This window comes from Pseudorca crassidens, chromosome X (genome assembly GCF_039906515.1).
Source record: "Pseudorca crassidens isolate mPseCra1 chromosome X, mPseCra1.hap1, whole genome shotgun sequence".
Lineage (NCBI taxonomy): Eukaryota > Metazoa > Chordata > Mammalia > Artiodactyla > Delphinidae > Pseudorca > Pseudorca crassidens.
This window is the reverse complement of record NC_090317.1, coordinates 117,967,168-117,988,904: the sequence shown is the minus strand read 5'-3', so window position 1 is coordinate 117,988,904 and position 21,737 is coordinate 117,967,168. Positions and strand designations below refer to the sequence as shown.

At 43.5% G+C, this 21,737-nt stretch overlaps 1 protein-coding gene across 33 annotated transcripts in view; it reads right to left on the bottom strand.

The window, feature by feature from the left end:
• ADGRG2 (adhesion G protein-coupled receptor G2) overlaps positions 1 to 21,737 on the bottom strand; it is a 155,738-nt gene that overhangs the window by 66,778 nt on the left and 67,223 nt on the right. For 32 of the 33 annotated variants that reach the window (XM_067723460.1, XM_067723462.1, XM_067723449.1 and 29 more), the window contains exon 2: positions 4,902 to 5,020. In XM_067723460.1, coding sequence (XP_067579561.1) covers positions 4,902 to 5,020 — 119 coding nt within the window. Of the gene's footprint in view, positions 1 to 4,901; positions 5,021 to 8,202; positions 8,291 to 21,737 lie in introns of those variants that run through there. The other variant, XM_067723468.1, reaches the window with a different exon arrangement.

The following is a 21,737-nucleotide window of genomic DNA, read 5'->3' as shown; positions in this document are numbered from 1 at the left end:
CCAAGGGAGATGGGCAGCGCACCAATAGCATCTGCTACAGGTGGCTTAACATTTAACTAGACTCACCCACGGATTTGGCCGAAGGCCATATGTTAAAGCCCTATAGCACTGACTCACGCTTCAGGATTTAGTTACAGTTTGTACTGTTCTCATGTGTCATAGTCATGTCCCTCCAACTGGAGTGTAAATTTCCTGGAGTCAGAGATGATGTCCTCTCAGCAGCCAGTAATGCTAGGCACACAGCAGGCACTCATTACCACGCAACTGATTATCCAATGTAGAAGTAGCAGGTCCCCTTGGCCTTCATCAAAGACCAGACCTAAGCCATCCTGAACCGAAAAGAACCTGCCTCAGTCCAAAGCTGTTCAGAGAGATGATGCCTATAAGCCGTCTGGATGATCCAGTCCAATATCCAGTCCAGAAGTGGATTCCACCTTGACGTTTAACCTACAGCTACACAACCACCAAGCACAGTACACAACCTAGTGTAGCAGAGAGGTTAAGAATGCTGAAGACAGGACAGCGTAGTGGCTAAACACACAAACTTTGGGTCAGATGGCCTGAGTTCGAATTGCAACTCTGCAACCAAAATGTTTAACCTAGGGCAAGTTGCTTACCTTCTTTGCGCCTCGGTTTCCTGTAAGTCTGTAAAACGGAGCCTAATGCTAGTGCCTACTTCAAAGAACAGCGGCTGGCACAGGTAAATATTATCAAAGTGATTATTAAATAACATGAATACTCTTAGTTGGAGTTCTGAAAGACAATAACGAACTCCTATTTAGCCCTTTCCAGATCCCAAAACACTTCATTCAGAAAAACCTTTGCATATGCAATGTTAAATGTTATATGTCAATAAAGCTGGAAAAAGAAACAGAGAAAAGAAAAAGAAAAACCTTTGCCATCATGGAGGTTCTTTTTTTAAAACATATATTGAGCCTTAACAAGAGCCCAGGGCTTCCCTGGTGGCGCGGTGGTTAAGAATCCACCTGCCAATGCAGGGGACACAGGTTCGAGCCCTGCTCTGGGAAGATCCCACATGCCGTGGAGCAACTAAGCCCATGCGCCACAACTACTGAGCCTGTGCTCTAGAGCCCGTGAGCCGCAACTACTGAGCCCACGTGCCACAACTACTGAAGCCCACACACCTAGAGCCCGTGCTCCGCAACAAGAGAAGCCACCACAGTGAGAAGCCTGTGCACCACAAGGAAGAGGAGCCCCCGCTCGCCGCAACTAGAGGAAGCCCGTGCACAGCAAAGAAGACCCAACACAGCCAAATATAAATAAATAAAATATTTAAAAAAATAAAAGATAAATAATGTTTAAACAAAACAAAAAACAAGAGCCCACTGGGGGAGCTCAGGATTACACCCATTTTGAAGATGAGGAAATAGAGTCCCATGTCAGTCTACTGGCAAATAGAGATCATACAAATAGCAGGTGGCAGGCACGGGGAGGGCTCTAACTCTAGATCTCACCACCTTTCTACTATATCATGGGGCACAGTAATGTTTCAGCCAATTCTTTAAGACTGTGGCTCTCTGAGAATGCATCAGCATCACCTGGAGGGATGGTTAAAGCACAGACTGCTGGACCCCACCCTCAGAGTTTCCAATTCAGCAGGTCTAGGCTGGGCCTGAGAATCTGCACTTCTAAAGAGCTCCCAGGTGATGCTGATGTTGCTTGTCTGGGGGCCACACTCTGAGAACCACTGCCTTAAGAAATCAATTCATCAGAGAGCCAGAGCAAGAAATACATTCAGCGACCTTAGCATCCACACAGGTTTTCCCTACTCAGGCTGGTTTCAGAGCCATGAAACTCTCATGTTTACCTGCCCCATTTTCATAATTTTTTTTTTTTTTTTGCGGTATGCTAGCCTCTCACTGTTGTGGCCTCTCCCGTTGCGGAGCGCAGGCTCAGCGGCCATGGCTCACAGGCCCAGCCGCTCCACGGCATGTGGGATCTTCCCAGACCGGGGCACGAACCCGTGTCCCCTGCATCGGCAGGCGGACTCTCAACCACTGCGCCACCAGGGAAGCCCCCACAGTGGTGTCTTAATGCCCCAAGGAGATGATGTGTCTGAGCACAGCTTACATGAACATCACATGGCCATAAAAGAATTTGTATCCCATGATATATATCTGGAGGAGTTTTCTCTCCCTACTTATGTCTTCTGCCAGTTGTGTAGGTAGTGGTATCATCTCTGAACCAGTCACATCAACATCACCTGAGAACTTGTTAGAAATGTCAATTCTCAGGGCCCGCCCCAGAGCTACTAAATCAAAAACTCTCAGGGAAGGACCCAGGAATCTGGCTTAACAAGCCTTCCAGGTGATTCTGATGCATACTCAAGTTTGAGAACTCTGGTTTTGCGGTTAGGAGCACAAAATTCCAAGTTGGGTACAATTCCCAGCTCGGCCACTCCCTTGAGCAAGTTACTTATCTCTCTGAGCCTCAGTTTCTTGATCTGAGAAATGGTGCTAAGACTAGGATCTCCCCTTAATAGATTTGGTTGAGCAGCTTAAGAGAGTGGATGTATATACAGCACATAGGAACCCAGCACATTGTAAGCAGTCAATACACATTTAGCTCTTATTTCTTTGTGTAAAGTATCATGGCTTCTTGACAATATGCCCCAGTGCCTACTTTTGAAGGACTGTCAACTGTGTTTTTTTGTTTGTTTGTTTGCTTTTTGCGGTACGCGGGCCTCTCACTGCCATGGCCTCTCCCGTTGCGGAGCACAGGCTCCAGACGCCCAGGCTCAGCGGCCATGGCTCACGGGCCCAGCTGCTCCGCGGCATGTGGGATCCTCCCGGACCCGGGCACGAACCCGTGTCCCCTGCATCGGCAGGCAGACTCCCAACCACTGCACCACCAGGGAAGCCCTCAACTGTGTTTTAATCTGTTGCAAGTTTTCCATTTAGTTTGTGTGCATCTGTGTGTCTGTTGTATTTATGCTGTTGTTTGCTGCTAGTAGATATTTGCTTTATCCAACAAAGATTCCTTGGTCTTGCAACTCTCTTCTAAATAAGTAAGGTATTTCTCTGTATGTCCTTAATAATGTCTTCTTAAATACTGATTTTTTATATTTGCATAGCACTGTATTCTTTTGGCAGTTGTACTCAAAGATATTGCAGCCCTGGGGTTTCTGGACTTTTTATCGCCTTCCTCAGGTACGTTTTCCCATTCTCACATAAGCTTCTAAGGATCCTCTTTTCTGAAATGGATGCTGCTTCATTAGGGTGATTCTCTATCTCCCTTAAATTTCCATGCAGAAGTGCCTTCGAGTAGGTACTTTTAAAAACAAATAGGGGCTTCCCTGGTGGTGCAGTGGTTGGGAGTCTGCCTGCCGATGCAGGGGACACGGGTTCGTGCCCCGGTCTAAAACTATAAAGCTCTTAGAAGAAAAATAGGGAAAAATCTTCATGACATTTCTTGGATATGACAGCAAAAACACAGGCAATAAAGTAAAAATAGACAAATTGGACTTCATCAAAATTAAAAACTTTTGTGCATCAAAGAACACTATTAAAAGAGTGAAAAGGGACTCCCTGGTGGCGCAGTGGTTAAGAATCTGCCTGCCAATGCAGGGCACACAGGTTTGATCCCTGGTCCAGGAAGATCCCACATCCTGTGGAGCAACTAAGCCTGTGTGCCACAACTACTGAGCCTATGTGCTGCAACTACTGAAGCCCACGTGCTCTAGGGCCCGTGCTCCACAACAAGAGGAGCCACCACAATGAGAAGCCCGCACACCGCAATGAAGAGTAGCCCCCGCTTGCCACAACTAAAGAAAGCCCATGCACAGCAACGAAGACCCAATGCAGCCAAAAAAAAAAAGAGTGAAAAGACAACTCACAGAAGGGGGAAAATATTTGCAAATCATATATATAATAAAGGATTAGTATCCTGAATATATAATGAACTCCTAAAACTCAATGAAAACAGAAAACCCCAAACAACCCAATTCAAAAATGGACCAAAGATTCGAATAGTCATTTCTCTAAAGAAGATACACAAATGACTAATAAGCACATGAAAACATGTTCAAAATCACTAATCATTAAGGAAATGCAAATAAAAACCACAATGATACCATTTCACATCCATTATCAAAACAACAGAAAATAACAAGTGTTGGTGAGGATATAGAAAAATTGGAATCCTGTGCCTTGCTGGTAAGAATGTTAAATGGTGCAGCCTCTGTGGGAAACAGTTTGGCAGATCCTCAAAAAGTTAAACACAGAATTACCATATGACCCAGCAATTCTACTCCTAGGTATATATACCCCAAAGAATTGAAAGAAGGGACTCAAACGGATACTTAAACACCAATGTTCACACTAGCATTATTTATAATAGCCAAAAGGTGGAAATAACCCAAATGTCCATCAACATTGAAGAGATAAACAAAATATGTACATACAATGGAGCATTATTCAGCCTTAAAAAGGAATGAAATTCTGGATCATGTTACAACATGGATGAACCTTGGAAACATGCTAAGGGAAATGAGCCAGACACAAGAGGATGAATATTGTATGATTCCTTATACTTACATGAGGTACCTAGAATAGGCAAAATCATAGAGACAGAAATAACAGAGGTTACCAGGGCCTGGGGGGAGGGGGGAAGGGAGGTTATTGCTTAATGGGTGCAGAGTTCCTATTTGAGATGATGAAAGTGTTCTGGAACTGGATAGTGGTGATCGTTGCACAAAACTGTGAATACATTTAATGGCAGTGAATTATATACTTAAAGATGGTGAAAATGGTAAGTTTTATGTTATGTTTTTTTTACCACAGTAAAACAATCCCAAATAAACACACACACACACACACACACACACACACACACACACACAGATAAAATAGGAAAAAGATGAAGGAAAATGGGCACCTTACCTTCCAGGGATGTAACCACAGTGACATGAAGACAAATGATGACAAGGAATATCTTGAACGTCAGTAAAAGTTCCTCAGGTCTCCCAACATGGCCACACTGCCTGCCAGAGAAAAGCATCCTGGAATAAAATAGGGGGACACATCATCACAGCTTTGCCGTAATCACGACACAACAATGCCCAAAAGGCCAGTTCCTCAAGCAAGACAACCTGCAACCTGCTTCCTTTAAATTACTCTAGTCCAGAGAATTGGCAATGCCAGGTGGGCACTGGCTACAAAAAGCAAAACCCGTGTTTATTACGGGAGGCCCATCCAGTGGGATATTATAATAAAAATGATAAGCAAGGTAGTCCACGTAGATTTATGGAAAACATCAACACATGCAAAATATCAAGAAAAGAATTTAAAAACACAAAATGCTGCGTATATATAATGATTACCACTATATAAAGGCTGGTTAAAAACTATGCTAAGAATCAGAAGAGGTCACAGAATCTTATAAATGATCTATCCCCATTTATGTCATACCGTAAAAGGATGGGTGTGTTGCATTTCCTCTTTATTGTATGTTAATTCATTATCATCGCTTACACTTTTAGTAGTGGGGAGGGCAGAGTCAACATTTTTTAAAAAGCGAAGTTTATATCAATACTGAATTTTTAAGTCTCATTTACCATTCGTTTATTCATTTCGTTCCAACGAATAATCATCAAGGGCCAATATATACCAGATGAGATGTGTGGGTTAACTAGGCAGCAACTAGATGAAATACACATGGGGGAGGTGGGGCAGAGGCTGAGAGGAGCTCGGCACGTGGAGAAAACTGCAGATGCTAAGGCTGCGTCCGTTCCTCTCCCGATGGAGGAGTTGGCCAACGGAAGCCCGTGACAGGCAGTCAGCACCAGCAGCAGGCGCTGGCGGGGGATACTGAGGGAGGAGGAAGCCAGCGAGGAAATCACACGCCACCCACGGGGCTCGGGCAGTGAGAGCCCACGGAGCAGGCTCCTTCTACATGGCCACAGGGGAAGGGGCTGGGACAGACCAGGCCGCGTGTTCTCAGCTGGCAGAGCTCCTGGCCACAGGGCATCCAAGCACCTAGCCACCACCGCAGCTTCTGTTGGCCTGAGATAGAGTGTGCAGGCACCGCGGTGAAGGCTAAAGAGCATGGGATCAAAGGTCCTGGCTCTGCCACACAATGTCTGAGTGACTCTGGATAAGTTATTTCCGATGGCCAAGATTCCCCATCTAGCGAACTGTGATAATAGCACCAGCCTGATAGTGTCGCTGTGGTGAGTAAACAGGAGATCTGGGCACAGGGGCTGGCACTGTGAAGGCACTATAAATGCTAGCTAGACCCTTCAGTCAGTCAACAAATAGCTTTTTTTTTTTTTTTGGCGGTACGCGGGCCTCTCACTGTTGTGGCCTCTCCCGTTGTGGAGCACAGGCTCCGGACGCGCAGGCTCAGCGGCCATGGCTCACGGGCATAACCGCTCCGCGGCATGTGGGATCCTCCCGGACCGGGGCACGAACCCGTGTCCCCTGCATCGGCAAGCGGACTCTGAACCACTGTGCCACCAGGGAAGCCCAAAAAATAGCTATTTTGTACCTCATATGTGCAGGGTAAGATAGTGCAGGGATTGCAGGGATAAGGACACAGAAAGGTGGGAATAAATCACGATTTCTCAGTCTCCAGGAAAAGCTGGCAATCTTTAAGAATCCTATAATTTAACAGCCATTGCCGGTACCAGAGGAATGATTCTTTCCTTGGACAAGGCATGATAACGTCTTAGAGCAGGAAGTGAATCCTTCTCCTTCCAAAGAGGACTTCTATTTTTAAAATCAATACTGTAAATTGTATTATATATTAATAACACACTATGTTAATAAATTATAAAGTGCCTCTGGTTTCTCTCCAGCACTTTCATCCTCTCTCTGTTCATAATGGCATATTACTGACCCTCCCGAATGAGTCACTTGAATGATAACGTCGTTGCGCAAAGATAAAGCAATGTCTCTCTGGAGGAAAATTTAAGTGTGTACTACAGCTACACACAATAATAATGATGAATCTCTGAAATACAATGTTAGATAAAAGAGCCAGACATACAGGAATGCATGTTGTCCATGATCCCATTCAGATGAGGAACAAAAGCAGGCAAAACTAATCAATGGAATGAGGGTGGGAGCATGGTTATCCTTGGAAGCGGGCAGAGGATACAACAATTAGAAGTGGGCTCAGTGCGGCTTCTGAGGTTCAGGTAATATTCTGTGTTCTGGTTACATGGTGTGTTCAGTTTCTGAAATTCATTGAATTATACACTAATATATATGTCATAAAAAGTTTCATATATAGGGCTTCCCTGGTGGCGCAGTGGTTGAGAGTCCGCCTGCCGATGCAGGGCATGCGGGTTCGTGCCCCGGTCCGGGAAGATCCCACATGCCGCGGAGCGGCTGGGCCCGTGAGCCATGGCCGCTGAGCCTGCGCGTCCGGAGGCTGTGCTCCGCAACAGGAGAGGCCACAACGGTGAGAGGTCCATGTACCACAAAAAAACAAAAAACAAAAAAAAAGAAATTTTCATATAAAGTTTAAAAATTAATCTATTTTTAGTTTTTAACTCAGCTCCCCTCCAAAAGCATTCCCCCTTTTTTTTTAAGCTATATTTAATGAACCTCTACAAAAAAACTCTCCTATACAAATGCCTCAGGTTTGACTCTACCTGGAATTCACAGAGCTGACTTAGAAGATTTACTACACAAGTATCTAATTTTAGTTCTGGAAAGAGTATCAGAGCAGTCTGTTTCTGGAAAGGAATTCAGAATTCACCTAGCTGAGACCCTTATTGTACAAATGTAGAAAGAGGCCCAACGTGTTCTAGGGGATGGGTCAAGGTCATCTGGCTGTTTGGTGGGACTCCTACTCTTTCTACCAGGCCACAATGCTGGCCTCCTGGGAATTGATCTCCTTGGAAGTAAACTGTTTTGAGTTCGTCAGGTGAAATAAATCAACAAACTCAAAATGCTATTATAGAATTTTCAAAATTTCTGCAAACCCATTCTTGAGCTTTGCCAACTTCTAGGGTAGGGCCTAAGTGGTGTATAAGATATGGTCAAAGTTAAGTTAGTCATGGCACTGGGTGACTGGTTAATATGTGCTGTGACTTGGGCCTCTGATCAAAATAAACCATGCTTTTCCACTGAAGAGAGCTTGTACTCAGCTCCCAGATGACGGCAGGAAAGGGCACAACGAAGGGTGATTCCAGTAACCATCCTGAAAAGAGAATATGGCTCAGGAAGAACTTACTACAGACCTGGCGCCACTGAAAAGACTGCTTTCCATTGTCCATATTCCAAGCCTGGAATACGTTTCCTCAAGGCTGAATATATATTTCCTAATAGGAGAAGAAGTGTTATGGTATTTAAAATAGTAACCACTCCTACTGCCTTCTGCATAAACTAGAGGACATCCTGCTGGGTCATGACGTCTCTGGGATCACTGATTAAAGAGGGAAATCTATAGATTTTGAAACCCTTACTCATTATATATAAAAGTCATTTTTATCTTTTTCAGCTAGAACTTCTCTTCATCTTCTGGTGCAAGTTGGGTTGCTTCAATGCTCTCTACGTCAACAGCAAAGATGAATAGTCACTGGTTCTTAGCAAAATTTCAAGGTGCTAAGGATGGCTTGTGAGATAGCATCCATTACAAAGAAAACTATTTGCTAGCATTTAAACAGTAAAATCTAGACCTTGACACTAGATAACCACTCATTAACGATTACCCCACGTTCATGTTTTGTGGTTGTAGACTCTGATGTAAATGGCAACCCCTAGGGTTGAACAGTACATAAGCTACATGACTGAATGCCATGGCCCCGCTTGTACCACTCCAAGAAATTATTCTGGAGCTCTTCAATTTCATTAAATAGTAAAAGTATCATATTTTTTAAAATGTAGACCATCGGTGCAATCTTGAATGGTAATAAATGATAAATTTAACTTCATCTAGGTATAGAATAAAGTTTAAAAGGAGGGAAATAGCTTGATACCACTGCAGAGCAGGTCTGGGTGAGGGTCATTCTGTGCTACCACAGGTTAACTGATGTAATCTGATTATACCATGGCTGCAATGATGTATGCAATTATCAATATTTTAGACCTGAGTAACAAGAGGTGTGATAATTGCTCCCTAAGTGTTTTAGAAAATGTTATGCCTTTGAGATATTCACACTGATTTATAAGTGTTGGCTAACAAGACTAGCATAAGGAGGACTTCCCTGGTGGCGCAGCAGTTAAGAATCTGCCTGCCAGTGCAGGGCACACGGGTTCGAGCGCTGGTCCTGGAAGATCCCACATGCCGCGGAGCAACGAAGCCCGTGCGCCACAACTACCGAGCCTGCGCTCTAGAGCCCACGAGACACAACTACTGAGCCCGCACGCCACAACTACTTAAGCCCGTGCACCTAGAGCCCGTGCTCCGCAACAAGAGAAGCCACTACAATGAGAAGCCCGCGCACCACAACAACTCCTAAGGAACTTATTACAAATTGGAAGACAAGCTCAAAGCCCGCTTGGGGGCTGACCTTGTTAATGTTTTAGTAGCATGTATTACTGCTCAGTCTCAGGTTTCATTAACTGCATCACAGGGGCACTGGACAATGAAGTGATCGGATCTGAGGAGGGATGGTCTCTTCTAGAGACCATGCTTCATTAGCTATTTCTTCAGTTTTTGTGACTTAACTTCCCTAGAAACTAAACTCCTTGATATCAAGAATTGGGTCATTTATGTCTCTTGTATCCCCAAAGCCAGAGGCAGAATTCTTTCTCCATGGAGGGGCTAAAAAAATAACTCTCTACTGATATGTTTGGCTCAGAGTTGGAAGGGGGAGGCAGAGGCATTGGCAATGACCTGAGTGAGGGACAAGGCAGATGCACGCTGGGGAAAGGAAATTGTGTGCCCACCCAGGACAGAAAGCACTGCTGACAACCTGACTTGTATCTTCAAGAATATTCCATCATGCTTCACTTCAAAACCAAAACATCAGTACAGCTCTTAGCTCAAAGATGACAGTCACTTCACACTATGATATCCCCTCATGTGAAATACAGACATAAAGATAAAGAGGTGCAAGAGGTTAACAATCTATAGGGTGATCTTGGAACCAACTGACCTACTCCTGGCTTCAGTCAATGAGCCGTGAAGACAGAAGTTCAATGCTCAAGGAGGATCCAGAATATGAATTTAAAGAGGAAATAAGGAGTCATGGTGAGTTTCTATTGATTATATGCTCTTTAAGAGGAAAAAAGAAGTAGTTTTTAATAAAGCCTAATATGTCAGGAAAACCTCATTAAGCAATGTTTAAAGAAGGCAAAAATGAAAGCCGAGCATGCTGTCCTGTCCTAGGATGAGCAAATTACAAACACATGTACCAATATTCAACGTGGAATGACTGTAGGATCAACAACTGAAAAACATTAAAATAATCAAACAAGGAAACAGATCAACTGTGACTTCAAGTATGGAAATAATTTCACTTCGTATTTGTGCAAATGAGAATTTTCTACATAGGGGTTTTTGATGAAATTTCACAATTCAAGTACATTGCCTCTTCCAAAACCTTATGGATAACCACGATAAAGCATGCTGAGTGGCTCCTGGTAACCAAGTTTATTAATAAACAACATGAGGCTCTCTTTGCTCCCTTGGAACACTTTCAGGTAGAAAAATAGGGCAAGCAACAGTGAAATCTGTTTTGCCCACTGAATGAAACAATTAAAAAGCCTAATAATACCCAAAGCTGGAGAGCATGTGGGGAAATGAACTCTTGTTTACACTGCTGGTGGCAATGTAAACTTTGAGAGAACAGTTTAGCTATGTTTTGAATTTTTAAATGTGCATACCTTTTGATCCAGAAATTCTAATTCCGGAGATTGTCCCTACAGAAATAGTGACATACATACACAAAAATATACAAACAAATACTGTCATTGCAGCTTTGTGCAAGGGGGAAAAGCCTAAGTCTCCATCAGTAGATGAACAGTTAAAAAATGATGGTCCATCCATATTCTGGAATATTATACAAGGCTTAAAAAAAATGAAGTTGATCTATATGTGTTGACACATAGAGATTGTCAATACATATAAGTCAAGTGAATAAAATCAAATTTCTTAATAATATAGATACTAGGATATGTTAAGAAACAAACAAAGCTATACATATATATGCTTATTTATATAGTGACAAGTATGGCTGCATACAAAAAAGCCTGGAAGGAAACCCACCAAACCTCCACAGAGAGGCGTGTGATGGGGGAAAGGACGAAGCCCAAAAGAACACCGGCACATGTTCATGTATTACTTATACAATTAGATGTATTTCTTCTAGGAAAATGCATAACAGAGGGAGGCTGGGCCAAGCCATCCAGGTTCTCCAAACAGAACTCGTAAATCAAGCTCGGAGGGGGGCTCACTAGGAGGTAATGCCATCACTTGTTCAGCTGGACACCGCCTCCCCTGGCCCTGCTCTAACACAATTAGAAAGGCCCCACTGAGAGCACAGACTTCTGGTCTCAGAGCCAAGAAACCAGCTTCCCAGCCAGGGAGCAAGAACTCACTTGAGTAAGTTGTGGAAGAGAATGTCAAAAGCTATGATGTGAAAATGGCTGATGGACACAGAGGCCTAAACTTAATTAAAGAACTGTGCATCCGTCGGCCTCTGGATCCCTCTTTGCCACTATCGCCACAGCACGTCCACCGTCCTTTATCTCCGCGAGGAACTGAGCAGGACAGAGTGCCTGCCAATGTCTGGGCTTCTTACATCATTGAAAGGAAAAGGCAAGTCACAAAAGGAGCCATATTGACTTATGTAAGACATGGCACAGGACAGAGAAGTTTCTCAGAGAAGAACAGCAAACTCACCAATTGCTAGGATTAACTGAAACCTCCCACAACTGCAGACTCCACCAAACCATGACATCAGGAAGTCTGGAAAGGCATCCAACTTCCTCTATTTATCAAGCTGGCTAAAACCCAGGGTAATACCAGCATAACCAGAAAAAAAGAAAAAAGCAAGCAGACTGTACAAGTGGTTTGGGTGGGAAGGAAATGATCTCTGTATGAACTTAGAGCCCTGCTCCAGCACAGAGGAAGCTCTCAGAGAGGCTGCATCCAGGAATTAGAACTCCTGTGCTCACAGCCTGCTCAGGGGCCCTGGGTGCTGACCACAGGGCCCACACATCCTGGAACAATCAGCAAAACAACGGGCAAAGGGCACAGGTAACAGCAGCCCCAGACAGTTTCCCACTGTCCTCTTGGGTAATGTGATGCTGGTCCAAGGAGGAACCAAAACAAAACAAAACAAAACCCAGTGACATGCAGCATCCTGAGGGCTCGGCGCTTCATTTACAACCTAATGATTAATCACTGGCCCAGACTGAGGGGCAGAGAGTGGCTCACACTTCCAGGCAGTGACACCAACACCACGGAAGAAAGAACCAGAGGACAAAGGCCTTGATAAATTGAAAATGAGAGTAGAAATAAGCAAGGAGAAGCTTCTCCACACTAGTAGGAAAAGCAAATTGCACAGACGGAGAGAATGGTGAAGGTCAGGCTTGTGGGCATATACAGGAGAAGGTCAGGGATATGCAGGTCTTGGCTGTAGAGTGGTAGGTATGGCCATCGAGGAACAAACAAGAATGGTTCTCAAGCCTTGTGGTGGCCCCATTACTGATGGGAGCCCGTCTAAAAGGACCTTTACCTGCACAGACTGGTTTGTTCAGTTCTGGATGCCACCATTCAAGAGGAGTTAAATTGTGAGATGGCTCTGAAAGACTTCAAAGATAATTAATTCAACAAAACTTTACCAAATGCCTACTGTGTGCCAAAGAACAGGGCCGCTCTGTTTGGCTGTGCCAAGGGCACTTGGCCAAGAGGACCATTAGAGGCTGAATGCAGATGGCCAGGCTTTCTGGAAGCGCAGATGAACTGGCAGCGGGCTCTGTCACAGGCACAGCGGGAGCTCCAAGGAAGGGAACCTAACCTGTTGTAGGGAAACGGATCTGGGAGAGTTTCCTCAAGGAGATAACAGTCATGCTGCATCTTAAAGGATGTGCAACGCCCTTTACGTGAAGCGATGGGAATGGGCATTCCAAAGAGAGGAAAGTACCTGAACCAAGACACAGAGTCAAAGACTGGCATGGAGTAGGCAGGGCTTAGAATCTGCTTGACGTTGCTGAAGCATAACAAGCAAATCAGAGAATGGCCAGAAGGGACCTGGAGGAAAGGAGCAGACAACCGATGGAACGTATTAAAATTTTAATCTGTGAATAGACTGGGAACAATCCACATTGCATGTCCAGGTGGAGGTTACGATGGATTATGAATAATATCCACGATGTATACAAGGCCCTCTGAGAAAGAACCATTGCAGCGAGGTGGTTTTCGTCTCTGCCATGGGCACAAGGTGATGTCTAAAAGGTAGCTTGAACCACATTCCAAGGGATTTAAATTAACAAGAGGAAGAACGTCCTGATACGGAGCATTGTTCAACTGTAGAAGTGACGAAGAGAGCTTTTGGAATTGCTTTCCGAAACATCTAAGAAGATGACCTCTTGGTCACCCTGATGAGGCTGCGTCAGAGGTGGAATGAACCAGACCAGGGAAAGGAGCTGGTGGACCTCTTGCAACTGTTGGTCCGATGCTATTTTTCTGCAGCACTGAACACTTTCTTTCCTCTCCTCCCCTCTCTCCAGTCTTCTCGTCCTCTCTTCCCTTCTGCTCTCCTTGATCCCAGTTTCCCTCTTTTCCTTCCCTCCCCTTACCTAGCTTAAGGCTTCCCAAATGTATCCCAGGGGATAGAATACTGCTGGTTACCTCTGCCCAGAGCTGGAGAAGAGGGTATTAAAGAGCACACAGTGAGGGACCCAGTTTCGAAGGACCCTGATCAGCAGACCCAACCCTCTGGGTGAGGCTACCACAGGCCTCAACCCAACATGGTGGAACTAAAGGTGTTTCAAAACTTAGGCCATGCTGGGACGTCCTTGGTGGCACAGTGGTTAAGAATCTGCCTGCCAATGCAGGGGACACGGGTTCAATCCCTGGTCCGGGAAGATCCCACATGCTGCAGAGCAACTAAGCCCGTGTGCCACAACTACTGTGCCTGCGCTCAAGAGCCCACGAGCCACAACTACTCAGCCCGCACGACACAGCTACTGAAGCCAACATGCCTAGAGCCTGCACTCCGCAACAAGAGAAGCCACCACAATGAGAAGCCCGTGCACTGCCCCAACTAGAGGAAGCCCGCATGCAGCAACGAAGACCCAACGCAGCCAAATAAATAAATAAATATACCAATGAATTCTTTCTCAGAACATTAATTTTCTATTTCACAAAAAGAACACCTATTGGGCTTCCCTTGTGGCGCAGTTGTTAAGAATCTGCCTGCCAACACAGGGGACGTGAGTTTGAGCCCTGGTCTGGGAAGACCCCACATGCCGCGGAACAACTAAGCCCGTGTGCCACAACTACTGAGCCTGTGCTCTAGAGCCCATGCGCCACAACTAATGAGCCCACGTGCCACAACTACTGAGCCCACGTGTCTAGAGCCTGTGCTCCGCAACAAGAGAAGCCACCTCAATGAGAAGCCCGCGCGCTGCAACGGAGACCCAACACAGCCATAAGTAAATAAATAAACAATTTTTTAAAAAACAGAACACTTATCTACTGGATTTTCTTAATGACAGTCTTATATTAAGCTGTATTCATACGAAGTTAACTAGAGGTGAACTTTTTTCCTTTGGTATGAAAACATTTCACCAGGAAAACTGAATTTAGATAACTACCACCTCATTAAATCAATCCCGACTGCCAAATCAAAACTACAATGAGGTATCGAGATCACTGAAGAAGTCAAAGAGGAAATCAAAAAATACCTAGAGACAAATGACAATGAAAACACGACAATCCAAAACCTATGGGATGCAGCAAAAGCAGTTCTAAGAGGGAAGTTTACAGCTATACAAGCTTACCTCAAGAAACAAGAAAAATCTCAAATAAACAATCTAACCTTACACCTAAAGGAACTAGAGAAAGAAGAACAAACAAAACACAAAGTTAGCAGAAGGAAAGAAATCATAAAGATCAGAGCAGAAATAAATGAAATAGAACAAAGAAAACAATAGCAAAGATCAATAAAACTAAAAGTTGGTTCTTTGAGAAGATACACAAAATTCATAAACCATTAGCCAGACTCATCAAGAAAAAGAGGGAGAGGACTCAAATCAATAAAGTTAGAAATAAAAACAGAGAAGTTATAACAGACACTGCAGAAATACAAAGCATCCTAAGAGACTACTAGAAGCAACTCTATGCCAATAAAATGGACAACCTGGAAGAAATGGACAAATTCTTAGAAAGGTATAACCTTCCAAGACTGAACCAGGAAGAAATAGAAAATATGAACAGACCAATCACAAGTAATGAAATTGAAACTGTGATTAAAGACCTTCCAACAAACAAAAGTCCAGGCCCAGATGGCTTCACAGGTGAATTCTCCCAAATATTTAGAGAAGAGCTAACACCCATCCTTCTCAAACTCTTCCAAAAAATTGCAGAGGAAGGAACACTCCCAAACTCATTCTATGAGGCCACCATCACCCTGATACCAAAACCAGACAAAGATACTACAAAAAAGAAAATTACAGACCAATATCACTGATGATTGTAGATGCAAAAATCCTCAATAAAATACCAGCAAACATAATCCAACAACACATTAAAAGGATCATACACCACGATCAAGTGGGATTTACCCCAGGGATGCCAGGATTCTTCAATATATGCAAATCAATCAACGTGATACACCATATTAACAAAGTGAAGAATAAAAACCATAAGATCATCTCAATAGATGCAGAAAAAGCTTTTGACAATATTCAACACACATTTATGATAAAAACTCTCCAGAAAGTGGGCATAGTGGGAGCCTACCTCAACATAATAAAGGCCATATATGACAAACCCACAGCAAACATCATTCTCAATAGTGAAAAACTGAAAGCATTTCCTCCAAGATCAGGAACAGGACAAGGATGTCCACTCTCACCACTATTATTCAACAGAGTTTTGGAAGTCATAGCCACAGCAATCAGAGAAAAAAAAAATAAAAGGAATACAAATTGGAAAAGAAGAAGTAAAACTGTCACTCTTTAAAGACGACATGATATTATACATAGAGAATCCTAAAGAGGCCACCAGAAAACTACTAGAGCTAATCAATGAATTTGGTAAAGTTGCAGGATACAAAATTAATGCACAGAAATCTCTTGCATTCCTATACACTAATGATGAAAAATCTGAAAGAGAAATTAAGGAAACACTCCCATTTACCACTGCAACAAAAAGAATAAAATACCTAGGAATAAACCTACCTAGGGAGACAAAAGACTTGTATCCAGAAAACTATAAGACAGTGATGAAAGAAATTAAAGATGACACCAACAGATGGAGAGATATACCATGTTCTTGGATTGGAAGAATCAATATTGTGAAAATGACTATACTACCCAAAGCAATCTACAGATTCAATGCAATCCCTATCAAATTACCAATGGCATTTTTTACAGAACTAGAACAAAAAATCTTAAAATTTGTATGGAGACACAAAAGACCTCGAATAGCCAAAGCAGACTTGAGGGAGAAAAACGGAGCTGGAGGAATCAGACTCCCTGACTTCAGACTATACTACAAAGCTACAGTAATCAAGACAATATGGTACTGGCACAAAAACAGAAACAGAGATCAATGGAACAGGATACAAAGTCCAGAGATAAATCCACGCACCTATGATCAACTAATCTATGACAAAGGAGGCAAGGATATACAATGGAGAAAAGACAGTCTCTTCAATAAGTGGTGCTGGGAAAACTGTACAGCTACATGTAAAAGAATGAAATCAGAACATTCCCTAACACCATACACAAAAATAAACTCAAAATGGATTAGAGACCTAAATGTAAAACCGAACACTATAAAACTCTTAGAGGAAAACATAGGAAGAACACTCTTTGACATAAATCACAGCAAGATGTTTTTTGATCCACCTCCTAGAGTAATGGAAATAAAAAAAAATAAAATAAGCAAATGGGACCTAATGAAATTTAAAAGCTTTTGCACAACAAAGGAAACCATAAACAATATGAAAATACAACCCTCAGAATGGAAGAAAACATTTGCAAATGAATCATCGGACAAAGGATTAATCTCCAAAATATATAAACAGCTCAATATTAAAAAAAAAAACAACCCAATACAAAAATGGGCAGAAGACCTAAATAGACATTTCTCCAAAGAAGACATAGATGGCCAAGCAGCACATGAAAAGCTGCTCAACATCACTAATTATTAGAGAAATGGAAATCAAAACTACAATGAGGTATCACCTCACACCAGTTAGAATGGGCATCATCAGAAAATCTACAAACAACAAATGCTGGAGAGGGTGTGGAGAAAAGGGAACCCTCTTGCACTGTTGGTGGGAATGTATATTGATACAGCCACTATGGAGAACAGTATGGAGGTTCCTTAAAGAACTAAAAATAGAATTACCATATGATCCAGCAGCCCCACTACCGGGCATATACCCAGAGAAAACCATAATTCAAAAAGACACATGCACCCCAATGTTCATTGCAGCACTATTTACAGTACCCAGGTCATGAAAGCAACCTAAATGCCCGACGACAGACGAATGGATAAAGAAGGTGTCGTATATATATGTGATGGAATATTACTCAGCCATAAAAAGGAACGAAATTGGGTCACTTGTAGAGACATCGTGGATCTAGAGACTGTCATACAGAGTGAAGTGAGTCAGAAAGAGAAAAACAAATATCGTATATTAACACGTATATGTGGAACCTAGAAAATGGTACAGATGAACCAGTTTGCAGAGCAGAAATTGAGACACAGATGTAGAGAACAAATGTATGGACACCAAGGGGGGAAAGCAGTGGGGGGCGGGGTGGTGGTGGGATGAATTGGGAGATTGGGATTGACATGTATACACTGATGTGTATAAAATGGATGACTAATAAGAAAATTAATAAATAAACATACACAGGTCATTTGTGAGTAAAAAAATAAAAATAAAAAATTATTGGGTCTCTTTGAACTCCAGAATTCAATGGACACCTCTTATAGCAATGGATGGTGATTGTTTACTAATAAAGGTCAGTTGATATGGAATGCAGAAATTTAAAAAAAAACAAAACTACAATGAGGTATGGAAGCAACCTAAATGTCCATCAACAGATGAATGGATAAAGAAGATGCGGCACATATATACAATGGAATATTACTCAGCCATAAAAAGAAACGAAATTGAGTTATTTGTAGTGAGGTGGATGGACCCAGAGTCTGTCATACAGAGTGAAGTAAGTCAGAAAGAGAAAAACAAATACCGTATGCTAACATATATATATGGAGTCTAAAAAAAAAAATGGTTCTGAAAAACTTAGAGGCAGGACAGGAATAAAGATGCAGACGTAGAGAATGGACTTGAGGACACGGGGAGGGGGAAGGGTGAGCTGGGATGAAGTGAGAGAGTGGCATGGACATATATACACTACCAAACGTAAAATAGATAGCTAGTGGGAAGCAGCCGCATAGCACAGGGAGATCAGCTGGGTGCTCTGTGACCACCTAGAGGGGTGGGATAGGGAGGGTGGGAGGGAGATGCAAGAGGGAGGAGATATGGGGATATATGTATACGTATAGCTGATTCACTTTGTTATAAAGCAGAAACTAACACACCATTGTGAAGCAATTATACTCCAATAAAGATGTTAAAAATAAATAAATAAAATAAAATAAAATTCAAGGTGAGGGCCTCAAACTCAGCCTCTATACTGTTGTGTCTCTGCCAACCTTGCCAGCAAAAGAAAGTTCTAGCCCTTCCCTTTGTGGGAGATTGCAAAACTGGCCAAAAATTCTCCCTATGCTAATATGCCTGTCCATTTGCAATGTGACCTCAGCTCCTCCTAGCAAAAGGCGGAGTCTACTTCTCAACCCCTTGAATGTGGGCCGGACTTGCACTTGCTCTGCCCAATGGGACATTGGCAAATGTGATACAAGCAGAAGCTCGAAAAGAGCTTGACCGCGGAAGTCTGTACTTTCTTGCTGCTCTTGGAACCTCGAGCCACTCTGTGAACAGGGAAACGAGCCTGAGCTAGCCTGCTGGATGGTGAAAGGCACGTGCCCAGTCACCACCATTGTTCCAACCCCCAGAACAGAGTCATCTAGCTGACTGGCAGGGGACTGAAGGGGTGTGAGTGAGCAAACTGACACCAGCAGGACCATCCAGCTGAGCCCAGCCCACAATGCACACTCCAGAACTGGGAACAAATGAAATGGCTGTGGCTTTATTTAAACCACCAAATGTTGGGGTGTTTTGTTACACAGAGAAAACTAACTTATGTACCTTCCTTCTTCCTTTCCATCCTCTTCATTCTTTCTCTTCCTCTCTGCCTACCTTTCCTCCCTTTCATTATTCCCCCCACGCTTCTTGCTTTCCTCTTTTCCTTCTGCAAGTACTACAAGTACCCGTTTAAGGACCCACTGGGTACAAAAGACACTGGCCCGGGCTAGTTCAAATTCAAGGCCTCATTTCCTTCTAGCCCACTCCCTCTGAAGCCCGCATAAGCAGAGTCTATAGACACGGTCTCTGGGACTCACTCATAAAGTGATTCAGCAAGATGTTTCTGGGGACTGCCAGGCAAGAGGGTGGACTCCTGGCAGAGTTTGCAGTCCGTCTCCGGGCATTTGTTGGTGATAATCTCCCTGGGAGAGTCATTTATCACAGTGACCTGCTGAGTAGACTACTGAAGCATTCTAGCCCTCCGCTCTTGACCGGTCAACTCCTTGCAACCAGACGGGAAGTACAATAAGAAAACAGGCCTTTCATGCCAGACACCCAAGGTTTAAGGGGCACAGCCCAAACCCCCTTCCCTCACCTGGCTGCCCAGCCTAAGCGACTGGAAGATACATTTATAACTACAGGAAACAACGCACTGTGAGTGGTAAAATGGTTAGATTTCCATTTCTTTACTATATGAATAAAAGAAAATCAATAGGATCATCTTGCTAATGACATCAAACCACTCAGTACAACTCAGAAGCCAGAAGGTTATTTCTTAAAACGCTTTCTTTCCTCTTCCACATTTATAGTCCGTACTTTATTCCCACTCTAACTTATTTTTTCCCCTGAATGATGTTTTTTCAGACTTTTTAAAAGCTTACTTTTCCCTGGTGTCCTGGAACCTGTCATTTGTTTGTGGTTACAACATTAATGTTTAGGAAGGGCAAATGAGATGTCAGGGTTGGATAAAGGTTCACTTTTTTTTTTTTAATGGTGTTTTAAATGGAACTCTTTTCTCCCTAGGACTCCCTGCACAAGTTCACTTCTTCTCTAGGTGCATGTGTGAACGTATTTTGAAACTGACCACCAACTGTCTGTCAGGTACAGAGATTTTAATGGCTTCCATCAACAAGAATAAATCGAAAGTATACCCTCTGGAACACATTTCTAGGATTTTTCTCGATTTCTCAATGCCATCTTCTGGAAGAGCAGAGGAAGACTTTATTGCCTCAACTGTCTTCCAATATCTCCCTTCCCATGTTCCAAAACTGTCTATAGAACCTCCCTGTTTTTCTTTTGTTTTTTAGGTTTCTTTGTGGTACGCGGGCCTCTCACTGTTGCGGGCCTCTCCCCTTGCGGAGCACAGGGTCCAGACGCGCAGGCTCAGCGGCCATGGCTCAGGGGCCCAGCCGCTCCACGGCACGTGGGATCTTCCCGGACCGGGGCACGAACCCATGTCCCCTGCATCGGCAGGCGGACTCTCAACCACTGCGCCACCAGGGAAGCCCGAACCTCCCTATTTCAAGAGAACTATTTGCCCTCCTTCTCATCTGTTCTTGATAGTAACAATCCCTTCCATTTGTATGGTGATTTATGGTAGACAAAAGGCCAAGAGGTAATCAACCACCAAGACCACAGATGACAAAATGGCATTCTGTAGTCCCCTCCCCACACAAAGGAAAGCAGGTTCAAGGAGAATATAAATTAGAAAAGGAGATCAAAACCAAGGAGGGGAATTAGAAAACAAATAACACGGTCATAAGGCCTTCACATTTGTATTATCAAATATCAAACCACAAACATGGCTCTCTGGTGCCCAGAGAGAAAAGGAATCACATTCCATGCTGAACTCATCCATGAAGAGGAGAAAACACAATCCTTGAAGGAAGCAAAGTTTTTCCTTGTAACTAGTCTTTAACTGAATCTGCTCAGGGCTTGGCCGTACTCACGATCACCACTTCCTCTCTTCCCAGCCTCTCTCGAACTGATTTCAAATAGGCTTTTGTGCTACTCTTATCAAGGTCGCCCGGGACTCCCACCTCACCTAACCCAGCAGTCACTTCTCAGTCCTAGGCTAAATCCTCCTGTCAGCAGCCTTGGATGTTTGATCACATCATCTACAGGAAGTTGTGGCTCCTAATTAAGACTCTCTTCTAAATGGAGGCCGGTCCACATTTGCACAGGGAAAGGATAAAGGGGTATGTTCTGGGAAGGCAAGAAACATCTTCACTCAACCCCTATGCGCAGATGAACAGTGTTATAAAATGCGCTCTAGTCCTAAGAGCAGTGCTTTGAGGACACAAAGATGGGAGTGACTGACTCTTTTTGTGTTTGGGAAGTGGAAGACAGAGAAATGTGTTCCATATCAAAGGGACTGAAGGAGAGGATGCCCTGTTAAAGCTTGCCTGGAGTAGGACTCCTCTCC